We start from the raw sequence: 20,233 nt of genomic DNA, 5'->3' as shown, positions 1-20,233 counted from the left end.
AACAAAGAACACTGCCTATGTTAGTCCATTTTGTGATATTTAGGATCTACCCCTGGAGTGTAAGAAACATATTCGCTCCCCTTCCCCTTCTCTTGCTGATCCTTGTCACGCAGCACTAGAGCACGTGAGTCAGGCTGAAATCCCAGTGTCTAGGAGAAAGGGCGGGTGACACAGAGTCTGGAAAATCTTAGCCCAAAGGATGCATTCCAAGCACGCTGGGGGAAGCTGGAACGAGGCAGGGAACAATTCTGTATTTAAAAATCAAGCTCATAAAACCCCTTTTGATTGAATCTATTTATTTGATTTTGAAAATTAAATGGAGGAGCCATTTAGAAAGCTTCCGGCAGATGGTCTCAGCTGGCAAAATTAATAAAAGAGCAGAGCTGGTATCAAAGCAGGCGTCTCTTGTTGCTCAGCTGAGATTTGGCAGGCTTGAAATGCCCAGCTATCATCAGGTGTCCCATGGAGAAGGCTGAAAGTAGAGGTTTTCTCCGCACAGACTTCCTCATCATCTGAGCTCACGGTGCAAACCCCCGTCTTAATTAGAAAAGGGTTTAGTGGTCAGTCCACATCACAAACCCACCGAAACAACTGGCAGTCTCTGCTCAGGCCAGGAATATCAGGCATGGCTGCAGGTCAGGAGTGAGGGGCATTGGCAGGGCTGTGAGGGGCTCAGGACTGGAATAGTGGGTGGGAGGGGGCAGGCAGCAGGTCAGGAGTGAAGGTCTGAGCAGAGGTGGGTGTGGGTGCTTGGAGGGTGCCCGTTGCATTATGCCGGCCTGACGTTATTTCCACTTAAACCCACCCATGAAAAGTGTTAATCTTGGATTAAAATTATATATATCTAAAAAAGAAAAGACCCCCAATCTTCACCCTCCCCACATATACCTGGGCTGTTCTCTTGGGTGATCACTGCAAGCATCCATTTCCCAGAATCCATCCCGGAGTGATGCCCTGACAGCAGAGGGACATTTCTCTTCCCAGTGGCAGAGGCCATCTCCCTAACCAGGCATCAGTGTGCACAGCAATCCTAGTCACCACCTAAACGCAGGGGCAGGGCACCCGCACCAAAAAGGTGAGGACAGTTTAGGCTCCCATTCTGTTGGCCTGAGCTCTAAGCCCTGGTCTACACTACAAAATTACTTTGGTATACGTCATTCTGGGGTGTGAATAATCCATCCCCCTGAGCAACGTAGTGATACTGGACTGAGCGTTGGTGTCGACAGGGCTGCGTTGGTGGGAGAGCTGCGGCTTCTTGCCGAGGTGGATGAGCTATGCCGATGGGAGAAGCTCTCTCCCGTTGGCTTAGAGTGTCTTCATTAAAGTGCGACAGCAACGCAGTGTGCCAATGCAGCACTTTTAAGTGTAGATCTGCCCTGAGTAACCCTCGTTAGACACACGCTTGCTTCTTTTAATGCCCTGCCCAGGTGTTAGTCCTGTTCATCAGTCTGAGAAGCTCCATCCCTCCATCCTTGATGCTGTCCACGCAAATCTGCCCCTGTACTGGAACTCGAGCCCCTTGTCCCTCCAGGCTGCCGGTGGCCAGCCGAATGAAGTGGCTTTCCCTTCCCTTGACTTAAGCAAACATGTCCTCATGGTGGAAGCCAATAATGGAAACGCTCCAGATGTGGGTGCAGGTGGAAACCAGATGGCTTTGTTGCTCTTTGCCTTCCCCTGGACAGCATTAGAAGCCTAGGGAGGCACGGTCAACTTGTAAACATCACTCGGGGAGCAGCTTCATGGAAAAAGTTGTAGACCAGTGGCTTTTGGAGAGTGTTCCAAGAGGGCAGACCGATGCCAAAAGCAGCAAATAATTTACATTGGTGAGCTGGGTGGTCTGGGTCCCCCCGCCCTCGTTTGAATCTGTTCATATTTAGAGGCCATTCTTGACCGTTTGTATTCAGCTAGACTTGACATTCCTCTCGCTTTGTCCTTGGCTGCAGTCTTGTCTGCATAACGAATGTATTTGAGGATCCAGCCAACGCTGCTGCTGAAATCTATCACCCGCAATGCTTTAGGCCTTACAGTAGCAGGCCACACCATAGTCATGGGCAAAATTCACTTCACTCCCAATGGGCACCTGAGCTGCCGTGGAGATGGTCCACCGTGATCACCTCTACCTGTCATTGGCAGCTTCCAGGGAAGTCCCACAGCACTGTCAAAAAGTGTCAGGGACGTCTCCTCCAGTGCCCTGGCCGTCATTCCCCATCTTAGTATTATAGGGAGGGAGGGAAAGAAATAGACAGACAGCTAGATGTTGGAAACGGCAGCTATTGCTTCCAGAGTCACTGTGCTGCATGTATCCAACCAAAACTTTGGATATACGGGTTTGTGAGTCTAATACTGTTTAGTGTAATGAATTCAAATTTCATTTCAATGGGCTGACATGGTAAAAACAATTCCCTTAAGCAAACCTATCAGTGTTGGTGCAGTGTTGTGTCTGGTTTTCACAGACAGACAAAGGGACTTAGGAGCACAAATCCTGCTGGAAAAAAACAGAGCCGTATGTTCCTAAACCCCTTAGACACTTTTGAAACACACCCCCCCACCTTCATCTCTAACTGGCCCTTTGCAGAGCTTTTACAGGCCATTACTTGACTCAGTATAGCCTCTGAGATAGGACACTGGGCAGGTACTCAGGACACCTGGGTTCAGGTGCTGGTTCTGCTGCTGGGTGACCATGGGCAAGTCACATCATCTCTCTGTGCCTCTGTCTGCCCATCTATAATATGGGGATAATGATACTGACCTCCGCTGCAAAGCACTTTCAGGTTGAAAGCTGCTAAGAGGGAGGTATTATTGTCTTGTGTATTATTATTTTCATGTAGGTAGCGTCACTCATCCCAAACAGTTTGCAGAGAGCTTCAGGGGATCTTTCAGGGTGACTCAGAGTGGATAGGTCCTGAGTTCTATTCATTTGCATAGGTATTTATCTGGGCACCTGTCATGGGCTCTCTGAAGGTCCCATCTATAAATCTCCCAAGCACTAAACTGTACTGAACTCAAATTATTTGCCAAAAAGGATGGAAGTGTGCCCCCTCAGCTCCCCGGCTAGGCTTTGAAGTGGCATTTCTGAGGGATGGAGGCATATCAGTGCGGGCGGTTAGATCCCTAAGGACCATGATCTTGTCCTCCAACCAAGCTGCCACCTTCTGCAGTGCCATCTGTGTTGGGTGTGAATGTGGCTATGTTAGGAGGACTGCTCCATCCTCTCAGAGCTGGGTCCCTGAGTGAGACCAACCCGTCGCATCTGCCCTACCAGTTCTTCTGGTGATTTGTACAGCAAGGTGTGAAAGGCCATCTGATAAGGAAGGGAGAAATGGCCAGGATATGATGCCTCGGAGCATCATGCTAGAAACCCAGGTGGGCAGGGCGGACGCAAGGGGCAGAAAACCAAACCAAACCGCGAAAAGGTCCTTTTACAAGCGGTGGGTTAAGAACATGATTAGCCCGAGCCAGCTGCCTTGCCAGAGCCTTGTGAGAGCTTCCCATAGGCAATGGCTGAGAACATTCCTCTGAACTTACTCTTGGGGCTGAATCAGCCCCCAGTGAAAACAGTCTGGATCTTTTGGAAATCACTTACACGGCCAAAGGAAAGTATTTACAATGCAGCTTCTGGAGACTGCATCCTCAGAAGGAAATAAGCATGAACGGCCTGTATGCTTCCAGGAACAGGGGGTGAATCAGCAGCTTAGGGCAGAAAGTAAAGATAGGACCAGAGGGTTCCCAGTCCATTTATGGTTAGTATGGCAGTAGCATCTTGGCTCCCAGTCATGGACCAGGCCCTTATCGTGCTAGGCGCTGTACAAACACAGAACAGAAAGACAACTCCCGCCCCAAAGAGTTGACAATCTAAGGATAACGCAAAAGGCAGCACATGGATACAGACAGAGGCTGATCACAAGAAACAAAGAGCCATTGATGTGCTCTGGGTCTGTTCACCAGGCAGGTTGAAGTAAGGAGGCTTGAAGTGGGGCCCTTGTCTCACTTCTCCTCAATAGCAGCTCTCTGCGAGATGTTTTACAGTTAGTTCCACATCACAGAGACGGGCCATAGGCAACCACCTCTGGAAAGACTCAGGCACAGGATCAGTGGGCTGATGGCAAATGGCATGGCACGAGTTTTGTGGGTCTCAGCCCCGTTCCCAGGGCACACAGGTGTCCCTGGCGTAAAAACCACTTCCACAGTTGGCAGGGTCAGCAGAAAGTCCAAGGGCTGAATGGGACGTAGACACTGAATTCCCTCTTTGCCATAGAGTGGGTCTCTCCCAGGTCAGGATCCAGGCCTCTGGGTGGGAGCGCAGACAGTAAGTGAAACAAGCTTTTCTCTGTGTACAGATTCCCAGAGTGGGCATGGTTTGGAAGGGAGAGAGCCAGGGTCCTGGCAAGAACCAATGAACAATGCCATGTCAGGGGATCATTTGCTGTTGGGCACATCTCCACTCTGCAAGCCCTGCCCGTCTCCACATCTGCAGGGCCTCTGGGTATCACTAGGGAGCCTCTGTCCATCTGGCCTCAATTAGTCAAAGTGCTGCATCATCGAAAGGCATGTCTGAAATGCAAAGGCCTATTCATCATGACGGCAGTGTTTCCATGGGGCCGGGGGAGCAGACAGGCAGACCTCGCCCTGCTGGGACAGTATCGCTTGGGGAAAAGAGACCAGATGCCTTTCAGAACAAGGAGGGGAGATTTTGGATGCACAAGAGATATGATGGGTGTGTAGCAGACACTGGTAAAGTGGATAGGGGCCTGGGACCAGTGTGGGGAAGTGAGGTTTAAATGATTGACAGGAGCAAGTTCTTCCTTTCTCCTTCTAGAATTGTGGCTATGCTGCTTCTAGGGGCTCTCTCCTGGCTAGCACAGTGGGCTTGTGCCTAAAGAAGAAGCGAGGGGTGCCATGTGGCTTACTGCATGTGCCTTACTTCACAGACCCATATCCCATTGCTGAAATCCAAACCACTGGGTGCAGTCTGAGGGGACAGTGCTCCCTGCTGACACAGCGAGGAACTCGACAAATGGGAGAGGCGCAGTCAGAAATACAAGCTAGTGAGGCATATGCTGTTACAAGTGCATCCTCTCTGCAAATGACGGGGAGCCATGGGTGTTTGCATGTTAAGGCACGCTCTTTTGGGAGCTTGTAATGACCCTCTGTGGATCACAGGAGCTCCCATCCAGGAGCCTTTTATGGTGACGGGAGCACTGAATGGGTGGCAAAAACGTATGATGTAAACCAGAACTGATTGTGGTAGTACCAAGTAATGGGCACTTGGCCAGTCCACGGGAGTCCCTGGAATGTGAATCAACTGTCTTAATCTAAAATCTATTTCCATGTTCATGGTCAGCCCTGTTGTCTTTTCTGGTGAGGATGCCACCCGACCCATCTCCCTGTACCCAGGCACGGCAGCACAGGGTCTGATGGAGACATAGACGTGTGTCTGCAGAGTGCAACCCTGCTTCCCCAAAGGTTACATTGGACATCCAGAACCTGGGGATAAACAGGGGAGTCGGCCAGACAGCTTTGGGAAGGACGTGTTCTCGCATCCCACGTTAGCCTCAGTCGCTGTAGAGCACTCGCTCCTGTGCCGGCCACCTCTGCGTTGTTCTTAGGGTGGGGAGTGTGCACAGATCCCTTGCGTGGAGCACTGGGTCAGTGGAGCAGGGCTGGGAATCAAACCCCCCTCCCCCATAGGATGGAGAAGACCCCTAAGCCTTTGGGCTCAGCCTGGATTCCAAGAGGAGTCAAGCTCAGATCTTCCCCATAGCTTTGTAAAGTATGACGTTGTCAGGCCAGGCCAGGTAACCCTCCCAGTGCTGCACTTCTGCCTCACCATAGGGAAAGTTTCACGTTTTCATCTTTTCTTGTTATTTTTTCCTTTTATCTTAGATCCTTTTTGACCAAGCCCAGAGGTCGGTCCGGCAACAGCTGCACAACTTTGTGAAAGAGTGAGTACTGGGTCCCAGCTGGGGCTCCCTGATGAACTACAGACCCTCTTGTGTCTGTGGTGAAAACAGGATTGCAATGCACTGGCTATGTATATATTCAAGGCTCTGATTGGAGTGAAGGACACATCCAAGGGAAGGGAACCATGAATCCAATTTGTGCAGTGGGATGGGGTGACCCCTGCTGCTGTTGTGCTGTCACGGGGGAGGCTCCTAGTTCTGGGTGCAAGCCAGGCCCCGCTGAGTTTAAAATGTCAAGCTGGACATGAAACAAAACCCTAGATCTGAGCATCCCCAAACTGTGTGAAAGTTCAGTTCCGGATCCACACTTTATGAGCTGACTCCTATCACCATACTGGGGCACACTGACCCCCCCAGCTCAAACACCCCCAAAAGTCCAGATCTGTGCAGCACGGATCCAACACCACCCGTGGTAGGAAGCCCTTTGAGCCAAGCCTGGTTTGGTCACTGCTGCCACCCCAACTGGATGAGGTGGAGAATTTGCTTAGTCCGTCATCTACATTGATATGGCTTTTAAAGCACAGATCAGTGCTCACCTGTCTGCCAAAATCCATGCAGGCACTTCCCCCGAGGGCTTCACTTCAGAATCCTGCTGCCTCATTAAATTCTAAGCTTCTAACAGGGCACCCGTATCCTCCAAAATCAATCCCCATCTCCCAGGACACCTTTGGTGTTTCCGAGGCAGTAAATGGAGCCTGTAGACGTCTGTTGCACATAAACTTTGCAGGTAGGGGGGACGGGCGCTATCTGCCTGCGGAGGAAGCAGGCTTCTCATGGGAGAGATCAGCCAGTCATGCAATCATTGCATCACCACCATTTGAAATCTCGTGAGGACACGGGCACCGTCGAATCCACGCCTGTCTCCTAGCCCCCAGTTGGGTAAGATTTGGAGTCAGCCATCCCCCGGCCCTTATAAAATGGAACGTAACCCCTTCCCCTGCCCTGATGCCACATGGCCAGCTGTTCTTACTCGTCAGTCTGAGGCCCGGCTGCCTCGTTCCTTTACACCCGTGCAAAGCGGATGTAAAACACACACACCCGTGTGTGTGTGTGTGTGTGAGACAGAGGATACGTTGTAGTTCGGCCACACAGCAGGTGCGAAGTAGAGGAGAATCAGGGCCAGGAATCATCAGGATGTGGAGGGCCTGCAACTTAGCTCAAGTCTATTTCAACCTGCTCTTTCCCTTGGGTGGGGGAAACAGCATCTCTTCTGCCCGTGTAGGCTGTCCTCACCCCCTCCTCTGAGTGCCCGCGCAGCCCGTGGACAGGTACCAAGTGCAGCGTGAGATCCCAAATCAGCTGAATATAGGTCAGCGAGGCAATGGCGGCCTTCAGCTAAGCAGGAGCTTGTTTCCATGGGAACGGGTAATTGAGTGTGAATCCATCAGCAGCTGTGGATGGTTGGGTGGTGGGGGGACCCACAGTTACCCTCCCTCCCGAAGCACTCCCCCCATCTCTGTCCAATCATTTCTCTGATGAGCTCAGATTTAATCTGCTTAAATCCTGGCAGCCGAAAGGGGGAATTTCACCTTCATTTTGGGGCTGTCGCTCTGTCAGTGTATTTGCGTTTTATTCTCCCTTTGTCGCGCCCATCAGACCCTCACTGTCACAGTCTTCGGCGCTTTGATCTTCAAATTGCTATTGTTTATTTGAAATTGGTTCTGCAGTTGGGATCATTTTAAAGACCTCCCCCCAGGACCACGTCGGCAGTTTCCTGGCTGTGAAAAGGAAGCAACAGCAGCTATGCCATGTATCGTTTTAAACACAGCCTGCAGCTAGCCCTTCTCAGCCCTTGACATTGCTGTGTGATTGCACTCGGTGCTGGCTTGACAGCCATGGAGCCTGAAGGCCTCTGTTTACCTCAGGGTCAGGCCCAATATGCACAATGCCAGGGCAAGTCCTGCCCCACTCATGTGCCTCCGTCTCCACGTGGAGGGGCCAAGCCCTTGGGACGAGAGGAGAGTTCAGTCCTGCCGGCCCGGCACTTGCAACCCCCCTAAACCTGTCCCGTGACGCCTGGGTTCAGAAACACTGAACTAGGCAAATATCTAGTTGAGTTGATGCACCCCCAGGAAGACCTCTGCGTACCCCCAGGGGTGCACATACCCCTGGCTGAGAACCACCGACCTAGGGCATGTTTACATTGCAGCAGGGAACCTGCCTCCTAACCCAGGTAGACAGACACAGGCCAGCTCAAGCAGAGCTAAAAATAGCGGTGTGGACATATCCCTCTGTGGGGGGGAGGGATCGCTCAGTGGTGTGAGCATTGGCCTGCTAAACCCAGGGTTGTGAGTTCAATCCTTGAGGGGACCATTTAGGGATCTGGGGCAAAAATTGGGGATTGGTCCTGCTTTGAGCAGGGGGTTGGACTAGATGACCTCCTGAGGTCCCTTCCAACCCTGATATTCTATGACATTGTGTCATGGGCTAGCCATCTGAGTATGCTCCAGCCCCCTGCCCTGGATCCATACTTGAGTGGTGAGCCCAGGCTGCAATGTCCACACTGCCAATTTTAGCACGCTAGCTCAAGCGGAGCTAGAGCATGTCCATGGGCTGGAAGGCTCGCTCCAGCTGCGGTGCAGCCGTATACTGAGAGGCGAAATACTTTCAGTTCCATCACCCAAATCTCAGCCTGGCTCAGCTCCCTGCACACCACCTCCCTCAGAGAGTCCTTGCTAAGTGGGAGCTTTGTTTGTCAGAAGCCTTGTGATGTACTAGGAAAGGGAATGACCTTCTGTGGCCCTCCACCATCCCCAACCTAATATTTTGGCTCTGCGGGCCAGAGATTTCACCCTTCTCTCCTCATCACTAGCCTCCCAGCAGGAGCTGAGTGGATCCAGTCTCATGCGTAATCTGACTGATGCTGGGAAGGAAGCTGTGGAAGGGGCACACTGTTAAGTAGTCAGGGGTTGCAAGAAGCCTCAGCTGAACAGAAATATTGTCCCGAGACAGGGTTGGCAGGAGAATCAGGGGTTTCTTGTAGGTAAATGAGAGGGAAAAACACCAGCCATCTGTGAGCTCTCCAACTGAAAGACCATCTCCAGTTCCACTTCTCTGTTACAGCTTGGGTCATCCCCACCCACCCCCTTGCCTGCCTGGTGTGGTGCTGAGGGTGTGCCACATTTTAATTCCCCCCCAGTTGGGGCACCAATAAATTCGCTTTAACAGCCTGGGTCAAGGAGAAGCCAACACACACTCACCAAAGAGCATGTCCCCTTTTAATAAGGTTTCAGGACAGGAGCAATGACAATAGACAGTTCATCAGGACCCTGGTTCAGAGCTCCCCAACTTCAAGTCCGCCAAAGCACGTCTCTGGCTGGTTTTCTGCAGCCTGAGCAAGACACCACTGCCCATTGCAGCCTGCAGAGCTTCTGCTGCTCTGCTTCCTGTTCCTCTTTAAATAGCCCAGTCCTGGGGTGGGGTGGGGTGGGGCAAGGCAAGGCTTCCTTGATTACCTACAGGCTGTAGGCTCCAGCCTGCCCCTCCTGCATGCCCTCCCATGGACTCCTACCCGTTTCTAATGTGCATAGACGCTGAAGGGCCAATAGCTCTTTGCAACGCCAGCTATGGGTTGCCTGGCAGGTGACACCCTTGCTGCAAATTAGGAAAAATCACCTGATTTCCCCATCCCCAACTCAGAAAGCCCCGAGAAATGCTTCCTCTCTTGCCATGCCCCACTCCGTGCAATGCCAGCAGCCCTTCTCCGGCTTCCACACAGCTGGGCCTCTTGTGCTAAATGGGTCCAACTCCTCCACTCTCTGCCGGGTCCCTTGGAAGTCTGTGGCTGGAACCTCAGAGTCCATGTGGCTTATTACCTGTGCAGCTGGGCTGAGGGTGGGGTAAAGAGACATCAGCCATACTCCCCTCCGTCTCTCCTTTGCTAAGCATCCTGGCGGGAGGGGAAGCCACGCCATTCATTTTTAGCATTGGCTCAGGAGGGAGCTTGTTGGCAGCCATAATAATAGCCGGGTAGAAAGCCTGACGCCAGCTGTTGGGCTGGTGAGAGCCCGTGCCAGTTGGCCACACCGAGCCCACTGGCCAGAGCCCAGCAGGGATAATAATAGAGGCCGAGGGGACATTTTTAAGCTCAGGAAGGGATTGTTTTCACGGTGAAGTTTGTGGCACTTGAAATTCAGCAGATGAGCGTGCGCGGGTGTGTTTCTGTGTCACAGAGCGAGAGAGAACGGGAGCAGGCCATGTTTGTGCGTGGGTGTCATAGTGAGCCCTTCCAGCGTGAGGGGCAGAGAGGAATGAAGTTGAGGGCCTGTTGTTCGTCCTTCGGGTTTGAAGAGGACCATGACCTCACGAGTTGGTTTGGTTTCTGCGAACAAGTGAGTGGCTGCTCAGGCCACCTGAGCAGTCTGTGGTGCCCTGAACAAGAGATGCCACTGTGGGTTACTTGATTAACAGCGGACATGCGGCTGCTGAGAGATTTATACTGCTGGCGCTTCTGCTCTGCCTCAGACGGTAGCTCCAGTCTCGAGGAGACTCCCATGTTTCCCCTGTATATGCAGAGTCCGTTTCTCCTGGTTTCTATGTCTGTCTTTCTTAAAGCAACAGGGCGGTGAAAACTTTTCGAGAATTAGGAAAAGCTTATAAAGGTTGTCGGGGTGGGGGTGGGGCTGCAGGGGCAGGGGCGGTTATTATGCAGCTATTTGTATTTCATTGACTAGATTTCAAGTTGAAGGTGTTTTTAAGGCCCCTTGGTACTTTTGGCAGGAATCAAAATCCATATGAGGGTAGTTTCCGCTGGTCATAGTATTTTCCTTCACCTCCTGCCCTAAAGAGTTGTGTGGCTGAGCAGTGTGGAACAGGAGCCGTTTTCCAACCCAGAAGTGTCTGCATTTCAGCGATGGGTGAAGTGATTCCTGTCTTTGCAGAGCATTGAAACACAAATGCATTTTGTGTAAGCATCTAATGTGGTGTAATTATTGTAAACAAGCCAGCATTTCAACGTGGACTATGCTGGGTAATGCCATACCTGAGATGTGTGAGAACACGGAAGTACTTGAACACAAGGTAGTGAGCTTGCCCTGTGCCCAACAGGAGGCAGGGTGGTCCAGGACAAAGGGTGTTGGACTGGAACTTAGAAAACCTGGGTTCTAGTTACTGGCTCTGCCACTGATTTGCTGTGTGACCTTGGGTGAGTCACTTTGTTTCCTCTCCACCCTTTATCTCTCTGGTAAGCTTTTCAGGAAAGGGTCTGTGTCTTACTCTGTGTTTGTACAGCACCTGCCCCAGTGGGGCCCCAGAGTCGCTTGAGGTCTGTAGAGGCTACTAATGATTCATAAAGTTCACTTTATGGATCCAATATCTCTCATCTAGCACACTAAACAAATAAACGTGCCAGTTACAAGAGTTCAAAAAAGTCTGGGGGGGGAAATAAAACTTCTAATTTTAACACTTCAGATCACCAAACCCAACTGGCAGGCAGGTCAGAAGAGACATGCATATGGGCAAAGTGCACTTGGCTGGGCAGTGAATTTTAAACATGAGAACTGGCTGATCTGTGGTATTTTCATGGCTCCAGTACAGTATTTTTGGTGACATATAATTTGACTGTTTCTTATAGCGCCTGTTATGAAACATTCCAGTCTCATTGCAAGGCAGCTGGAGAGCATCATTAGGGTTGTGCGGGTTGCTGGGTATTGACCTTGGTGACGCCTCTAACTGCTTTGAAGGGACAGCACAGTGTTAGTCTCTGCATCCAGAGGGAGATGCTTTGGGTCAGATTCTGATTCTGATTCATTGTTTCATATAACTTTAAGGCCAGATGGGACCATGAGTGAAACCTCCTGTCTATCACGGGCCGTTACATTTCATCCAGATACTCCTACATGAAGCGCAAAGACTTTAGTTAGACCACGACATTTCAGTCCTCAGGAGACTAAACTGTGGTGTACAGGCACAGAACAGGGGAGACCGAGGTGCCACCAATACCCGAAACCCCCTGCAGTGCCAAGGAATTCATTAGAAGAGATATGCCCAGATAATCCTACCAGGCAAACCAGGCCCCATGCGAAAGAGGAAGGCAACCCTCCCCTCCCCTTGCCCCAAGATCCCTGCCAATCTGAGCTGGGGGAAAATTCCTTCCAGCCCCAGATTTGTCAGAGCTGAGTGGGGTCACTGAGTACGGTGTGAGGTTAGGGTCTGGCCATGAGAGAGATCATACACCACTGGGATCCCTGCTGCATTCCAATGCTGATTCCCTTGTGGTCCTGCCTGCCCTGTAATGGTGGTTTCCACCATTTCTTCCCCTTTGGGTTCCAGTGATGTCCGGAAGTTCAAGGAGACGAAGAAACAGTTTGACAAGGTGCGCGAGGACATGGAGATCTCTCTGGTGAAGAATGCGCAGGCCCCGCGGCACAAGCCCCACGAGGTGGAGGAAGCGACGGGCACTTTGACCATCACCAGGAAGTGCTTCCGACACCTGGCCCTGGACTACGTGTTACAGGTGAGGTTCTGGCCCACCAGCTCCATCCAGTCTTCCTGTCATAGAATCAGGCGAGCTCAGGATAAATGCTGATTATCCATCAGCCGAGAGTAGAGGAACCACTGGGTGGGTGGAGGTGAGAAAGGAGGATCTGACATTTGGATTTTAAAGGGCATCTGATTGTGAAATTATCCAGCACTTAATCTGCTGCCTCAAAGAGAATCCCTGGGAAGTTTTTAAAAGCCAGTGCATGATCTGGCGAGACCCAGTCAAAGGTGTTTGGAGCAGACCTGGAATGAAAGGCCATATCTGAACTGAGGGTTTGCCCTAATTTCAGCCGTGAGGTAGCCGGGCTGCTGCAACCCCAAGGATAAACAGGAAAGCCACAGTTTGCCCTAAATCCCAAGTCTGCTCTGACCACCCTTTACTTGGCATACTCCAGCCTGTCCATATCAAATGCTTACTTTACCCCTGCTTGAAGGTGGGGTAGGGTCCATAGGTGTACACGTATTGGTGGGGCTGCTATCTCTGTAACTGACATTGATTGCTTGGCAAATTCCCAGGACAGACAAGGCCTAAGGGAGAGCCGGTTTCTCTCAGAAGTCTCTGCCTCTCTGATCTGCAGATCTCTCCAGCAGGGCTTACAAGATGGCATTGTGCAATTAGCCAAAGTAAGAAAGAGAGATAATGCCTCTGAGTGCTTTTCTCCCCTATGTTCTGATTGTGAGTCACAGCCCATTCCTCCTACAGAGAGTTTCCGTAAAGAAAACCTCTGGGCACATGTGTGCGTGTTTGCGTATATATTTGTGCATGCACACACATGTGTGTATACACATTGCTTGAAAAACTGCACCCTAGCGAAATGGGAAATGTCAGTCATTTTTCATAAAGAAAACTTAAACTAATTCCCTTGATTGAAGCTCCTTTTAGCATAACAGTCTCCTCAAGGAACCTAGTTTTTGCCCCTATAATTACCCCTGGCCCACCGCCAAAGCTGCGTTTGTATCGTTTGCAGATTTGATCAGCTGACTTCAGGTTCCTCCTTCCAGGCAATGGGTTTAATAACTGAACAAATTCAGTGCAAATATTGATCCATGTTCACTCCACTAGCCCTCATTCCCTGCAGCACCAAATTGGGACCATCTGCCAGCACCGTCTGTCTTATCATGAGATAGTCTATGGCGTCACATCCTACTGATTGCTGAGAATCAGCAGTGGGTGGAAAGGGGATGCTGTCCCTTTAATTTGTAAATTTGCTAACCTTGAGGGATTGTAGCTCTTCAGCTCTGGGATTTAGAGAGAAATCCAGCTGTGGTTGCTGGCAAGGTCACTAGGGAAAGAAGTTCCTGTGTTCTAGGCCAATATCCAATGTTGACGAAGGTAGAAAGTGCCACTAATGCCATAGGCTGATCCAGTGGGATTTCTCTGCTAGCCCTGCAGGGGGTGGGGAGGGACCGATCTAAAGCCATGTGCCCCAAAAGACACAGACAGAGGAACTGGGGCAGGATCCCTTTGCATCTCTTTAGGCTCAGCGACATTAGAGTTGGGACAGGGTTAGCATTTTATTTATTTATATGGACACGCTGGGGTCCTTGACATAACTTCAATCTGCACCCTAAGTGCGGCTGTTTTACCAATCTCTGTCCCCTTCCGACAATTCCCCTTCCCTATTTCAAAGGTCTCGGAAACAAGAGGAGTCCTGCTCAGAGGACGTAAAGGGGTTGGCCTGCAATGCAGAATCTGGCTCAGCATTTTTTGGCTAATGTGCCTCTCACCTTGCCCAAGGATGCTAGGATGCAATGTGCCTTGGGGAAAAGCAGATTCCAGCCTCTCAGCTCTCTGATTTATCACAGCAGCCAAATATCTGTCAGTGAGATGATCAAGGAAAGTTGGAGTTAAATTAGTTAACTACTGTGCAAATCTGCCAAAGTCCCTCCCCCTCACCCCCCCACCCCTCCCCCAAAATTGGATTGCATGAATCAGTTACTTGAAGTAACTGGGTATTTTTAACTGCCAGATTAATTTGTTTTTACCAGTATGCATTTGTGTGGCCTAGGCGTGCCATCTAGTGGCTGGTTTGGTTTATTTACTGGAATGTCTAGATGAGACCAAACAATTAACAGAAGCCTCTATGGTGGGAGAAAGAGATCTGGAAAAAAGATACCTTTTGGCCTCATGCAAGATGCCAGGAAACAGTCCTAGCAAGGCCACGACTGACATGTCTTAATCCTTACGGCTTGGCACTTCCGCTAGCACCAGACCATAGCTGCAAAGACACAGCGCTCATTTCCTGGACCAACAGCCTGGGAAAAGCAGGAAGCCTGCCCCTCCCGCTTTTACCCGAAACTATTTCCGTTTATCACGAAACAGACTTTGGCCACAGGCCCAAAATTTGCATGAAGGAACTTTGCTTTTATGAATATTTGCACACACAAAAACGAGTCCAAAAGGGGCTCAGAGCCAGAGAATTGCAATTCAGGGCCAGGTTCTCCAGGGTGATCTGGCATCTTTGCATTCCTCAGGTGGTGCATAGAGGCCAGATTCTGATTGTAAATGGCCATGGAGTTCCCCTGGTGGAGTGGAACTCCCCGCCCCCGATTTGGCTCCCATCCATCCCCTATCCCCATCCTGGCTGTGGAAGGGAGGAGGGGGAAGGTTGTGGGGCAGGCTTGGGATGTGTCTGAGTCGAGTTCCTCTACATGATACTCGCTGGTATAAAGCCCTCTGGATAGCTGTAGCAGAAGATGGGACATGGCTGAGGAGGAATCGGGAGGCAGGTTCTGCCAAACGCAGACACACTCCATCCCCCGCGCCCAGCAGAGCTCAGACATGGGGGAGAATCGAGCCCTCGGTCCCTGATCCAGGAACGCGTTTGCCTGTAACTTTCGCTCCACTCTCGTCTCAGCTACTCCAAGTGCAGCATGGTTGGAGCTAATTGGTGCCACATTTATAAATGAGATACTAACACACCGGGACCTGTTTTGCAGCTGTCATGGTAACATATTGTTCGTGACACCGACAGCTGAAGCCCCATAGAAATCTTCTGCTACATTTGACAGTCTCTCTAGTGCTAATTACAGCACTTGTAAGGCTTCCCAGATGGGATCCATGGGAAAGGTATTATGTAACTGCACACTATTCATTTTTTATTTTTAAGGCGTCACCATCTCTTCTGCAGCCTCTTATTTTTCATTTCCCTTTAATGTTTTATAAATCTCAGAAGCATTTTTCATCTCCTGACCTGTGGTCCATGACCAGAGCTGACAAGAATGTACTGGTCCTGAGAGCGTTTGCACTAGTTCACCAACCAAACAGTTTTGCAGCAATCTCGCCCACCTGATTTTGGCATCTGTTATCTCATGAACCACTAGTGCTCACTAATGGACCTAGACACAGATGCTAGGCTGGATTTATGGCTCTTACAGTGTACCTGGCAGCCAATTCACCAAGCGTCCTCTACTATTCTGGTCCTTGTGCCTTTCTTGGGCAAAAGCTGCTGGTTGCTTCAAAAGGTGCTGTGATTTTGTGATTCAATTAATTAGGGGTTAAGATGAGAGCCCACCAAACTCTCTGTATTGGTGACATATGGCAGGTCTCCAGAAATAAAAGGACAGCACAGGAATCTGCTGCATCATGCCCTGTCTTTTATAATGGGGATTGAAGCTGGGATTTGCCTGGTCAAAGTTGCACGGAGCAGGCTGAGAGATGTTGGAACGTGCTTTTGAACCGCACTGCTCAGCACCTGCTGAAGGAGCACCAGAACGGAGGGGCTTTAGCACCAACACCGACTGTGTTTTGCAGAGAGGTGTTACGACAGCCGCAGAGTACGTTTCAGCCTCACTAGATGGTGCTGTCGTGCTTCTCTGACCACAGAAATATGGCGCTAGACTAAGGACTGAGTGTGTGACTGAAGGCCCCTTCTTTCATCCTTAGAAGTGACCACAGACCACAGGAGATCAGAGGCAGGCTGGGGGCCACGCAGTGGAAGTTTGCACAGTAGCTGCCGGTGCTCTGAGGGTAACTTCGGTTTCCAGGGCTGTCAGGCGACTGATGCCTTTCCTGAGCGCTAAAGTCACGGAACTGGTTTCCTTTGTCAATGACAATGGGTTATTTTAGGAACAAGGTCCCCGTGGGTGCGGATTACGTGGCCAGCTGAGCTATGGCGAATGCGTAGCCCTGAGCCAGCACAGATTGTACTGACGCCACTCGACCTAGCAGCTAGGAGGAAGCAAAGCAGTCGTCCACCAGATGTTAAATGTGCATCGACATCACAGGCACCAAGTATTGATTAGTCTCCTGGGGCCAGCCTAGCTATTCCGGTGATCTGCAGTAACACAAAGGGGGCAGCATCTTCAAATGCACCTATGTCCCTTAGGAGCCTAAGTCTGAAAATTTGACCCAGGGGCTTTAATTTTTACCCAGAAATCTCTACATCTCCGAGTGGGCCAGTCAGGCACCAAGTACCGCTGCCTGCTTAGGGTTGTTGCAGTGGGTGCGGCTTGTTATGTCTAGCCCATGGGCTGCTGCAGCTGAGTTTTTTGTCTTGATTCCCTCACAGATCAATGTCCTCCAGGCCAAGAAGAAGTTTGAAATACTGGATGCGGTAAGGGTGCCGTTCAGTTTTCCCTGCTGTCCCCTGGTGACTCAGTAGACTGTTTCAGACAAGCAGCCGTGTTAGTCTGTATTCACAAAAAAGAACAGGAGGACTTGTGGCACCTGAGAGACGAACACATTTATTTGAGCATCAGCTTTCGTGGGCTACAGCTCACTTCATCGGAATGCATCACGGAAGCTGATGCTCAAATAAATGTGTTCGTCTCTCAGGTGCCACAAGTCCTCCTTTTCTTACAGTAGCGTTGCACGCTCCGTTTCGCCCAGGCACATACACGTCCGCACGCGCCCCCGGCACTGAGATCATGTGTGACACAAGCAGGAAGGCCGATGTGGGCTGCAGGGTTCTGGCACAATAACGCACCACAAAGAAACAAAAAAAAAATCCCTCGGCGCTCTGGAAGGGCGAGGGCTGTCAGAGAGGAGTGACAGTGACACTGTGGAAAAGGCGCCATTGTCACTATGTGGGGCGGGATGTGGGGGATACCTGCAAGCTTAGTAAGATTAGAGGGAGGAGAAATGGTGAGAGAGAGAGGGCACAGAGGAAGAGCGAGAAGGTGGAAAAAGAGGATGTGTTGATGTCTGCAGAGAGAGGTGATGTAGCTGAGCCTGAGAAGGAGATATGCATGGTCTAGAAATGATATGCTCTACCTTGGTACATATATGGCCACCATCCCCATGACGTCTGAGCACCTCGCAGATGATGCGTGTGGCCTCAGAGCACCCCGTAGAGGCAATGCCGTATTCTTATTCCCATTTTACAGAGGCGGAGAGAGATCAAGTGACTTGTCCAGGGTCACGCAGGGAGCCGGTGACAGAGCCAGGAATAGAACCTAGATCTCCTGAGTCCCAACCCAGGGCCTGGTCAGTCACAAGAGATGTAGTTCCATGTAGTTCTATGAAGTGGGTCGCTCCTTCGCCATCATCAGCATGGAGGAGAGCTCCCACAGGCTAGCGTTATCCCGGGTGTCACCCAACAGAAGGCATTGGAGTGACACGGGGGATTCGTTTGGCCCTGGCAGAGGGAGGGGCTCCGAGAGAGCTCTTTTAGAGAGGATTGTGTCTGCTCAGGCTATTTTCCTAGGCCAGCACTGAGGCTGATATTCTACTGGGGCGAGAGGGTGCCCTGCATAATCTCCCCTCTCCTCCCATCCCCATGGCTCGGCTCCTGTTCTGACCGTGTGCCTTGTTTCCCATCCCCAGATGCTGTCCTTCATGCATGCCCAGTACACCTTTTTCCAGCAGGGCTACAGCCTCCTTCATGAACTTGATCCCTACATGAAGAAGCTAGCCACCGAGGTGAGGGATTGGGGCGAGGGGGTGCTTGGTTCAGTTTGCCATTTCCCTGTGGTGATCCCTTCACCATGAAAGGCTTGAGCATCGAGACGGAAATGCTCCGGAACCTGTCTTTGCCAGGAACATGGCCGGCATGGGGATTCAGGAGCTCAGCCGTAATTAGACAAGTTGGCTCTTTCTAGGCATCTCCTGCTCACTGGGCCAAGCAAAATCCCCTATGGTCCATCTGGGACTGGGCAGCCTTCCCAGGCACAAGGCATCCTATTTTTTTTTGTTTTTTGTTTTTGTTGGGTTTTTTTGTATTGCATCTTTCTTGCCAAAGTTTAGGGCCTGGACTGGAGACATACCCTCCAGATTCCTGATCAGATTCCAGCCCTGGTCTTATACTGAGCCCAGTGCATGCTGGGGAAGGATTTGGGATTTCACAGGGTGGTGGGCATGCCCAGGTGGTGCAGACAGGAGCGCGAAAGCTCATAGCGATGTGCTTCAGGATAATCTTTGTGCTTTGGTCTAAGGAGCTCCCTGTAACCAGGGCGGTGACAGAGCATCACCCCAAATCCCATGTTCTGGGAGGAGGTCCCAGGGGTGGAAAGTTAACTGCTGCACCAGCCCACAGCGCCCACCCAAACGCAGCCTCACTGGACCCGGGGAAACTTGCATCCCTCCCCAGGACGTAGGCCATTTGCAAGACTGGCGTGAGCCCAGAGGAGGGGAAGTGGGAGAGATGGCTGGGGGCTCGGTAATGGGAACCATCTCACTGAATTTTCCTTCTGGTTTTCTCCTCCCTGTCTTCAGCTAGACCAGCTGGTGATCGACTCGGCCGTGGAGAAGAGGGAGATGGAGCACAAGCACGCACTGATACAACAGAGGGTGAGTCCCAGGGGGCTGCAGGCTGGCATGAGAGGACATCACTCTCCATCAGCACGGAGAGCTGAGTGGTTAGCGGCACCTCAGCCTCCCAGCAAGGGGACTGCTGCGGGAGAAGCTAGCGATGGGAGTGTAATGGCCCTGCAGCTGGGTTACACACCATGCGGCAGATGAACCTTTCTGCCGTCGTGTGCCAGAGCTGGGTTTGGATGCAGCTGCTGGGGGGTCCCTTCCCAACTAGCTCTATTCTGGTTTACAGAATGGGAGTGCCATCTAGTGTTTGGAGCTGAAGTGATCAGGAGTCAGGACTCCTGGGTTCTGGGCCCTCTCTACCCTAGGGCAAATATTTCACCTCCTCGTACCTCAGTTTCCCCCTGCGTGTGATGCTTCTCTACCTCCCTAGGTGGTTGTGAGGCTTAATTGGTTAATGTCTGTGAAGCACTTTGAGGTTCTTGCGCACAGGGAACCATTCCTGGAGCATGTTATTGTCATGAGTCCACACATAAAAACAGTGTCATGTAAGGCTGGGATATCGCTCTGGGAAGCCAGGTTTGGCTTGGCAAGCAGTTAGAGCAGCCCAGCAGCTCTCCCATTCTCCCTCCCTTGTCTCATCCATTCCCTCTCTTTTCCCTTCTCCCCATCCTGCCCTCACAAGCCGGACAAAGCGTCTGGCGAGCCCCAGCGTCTGCAGCTGCCATGGTGGCAGCACATCCCTCCCGAAATTTGTCTGTCTGCTCTCACATCTGTCTGGCCGGCTTCCCCTCCACCTTTCTCCAGCACGCCTGACTGCCCCAGCTCCACCAGATGGTCAGCGCCCCCTTTTAACTCCGCCAGCGGACGGAGGGATGGATGGAGCCATTTGCTCCCTGGGGGCTGGGCTGGCTAAAGGGCCATTTCTTCATTCACATGGAGATCCCCCTTCCCCCCCGCCCCAGTTAGGTTAATGGGTTGTGAGGGAGAAGAGGAGGGAAATGCACCTCTCTTCCCCATATCTCACTTCCCTCCCACAGAACGAATTCCCAGCTACCAGGGTACAAGAGGCTCTGCCTGCTTTCTGAGTAGAGAT

General features: G+C 51.3%; 1 protein-coding gene across 1 annotated transcript in view; it reads left to right on the top strand.

Annotated features, from left to right (window-relative positions):
* The window catches only part of ACAP3 (ArfGAP with coiled-coil, ankyrin repeat and PH domains 3), a 93,603-nt gene that overhangs the window by 22,444 nt on the left and 50,926 nt on the right, over window positions 1-20,233 (top strand). Inside the window, exons 5-9 of the mRNA XM_073316342.1 lie at window positions 5,884-5,942; window positions 12,231-12,414; window positions 16,952-16,996; window positions 18,208-18,303; window positions 19,096-19,170. Of these exons, the coding sequence (XP_073172443.1) occupies window positions 5,884-5,942; window positions 12,231-12,414; window positions 16,952-16,996; window positions 18,208-18,303; window positions 19,096-19,170 (459 nt within the window). The remainder of the gene's footprint in view (window positions 1-5,883; window positions 5,943-12,230; window positions 12,415-16,951; window positions 16,997-18,207; window positions 18,304-19,095; window positions 19,171-20,233) is intronic.

The sequence above is a fragment of the Lepidochelys kempii genome, chromosome 18, assembly GCF_965140265.1.
Source record: "Lepidochelys kempii isolate rLepKem1 chromosome 18, rLepKem1.hap2, whole genome shotgun sequence".
NCBI classification, from domain to species: Eukaryota; Metazoa; Chordata; order Testudines; family Cheloniidae; genus Lepidochelys; species Lepidochelys kempii.
The sequence above is the reverse complement of the archived record's forward strand: the minus strand, read 5'-3'. Positions and strand labels throughout refer to the sequence as shown.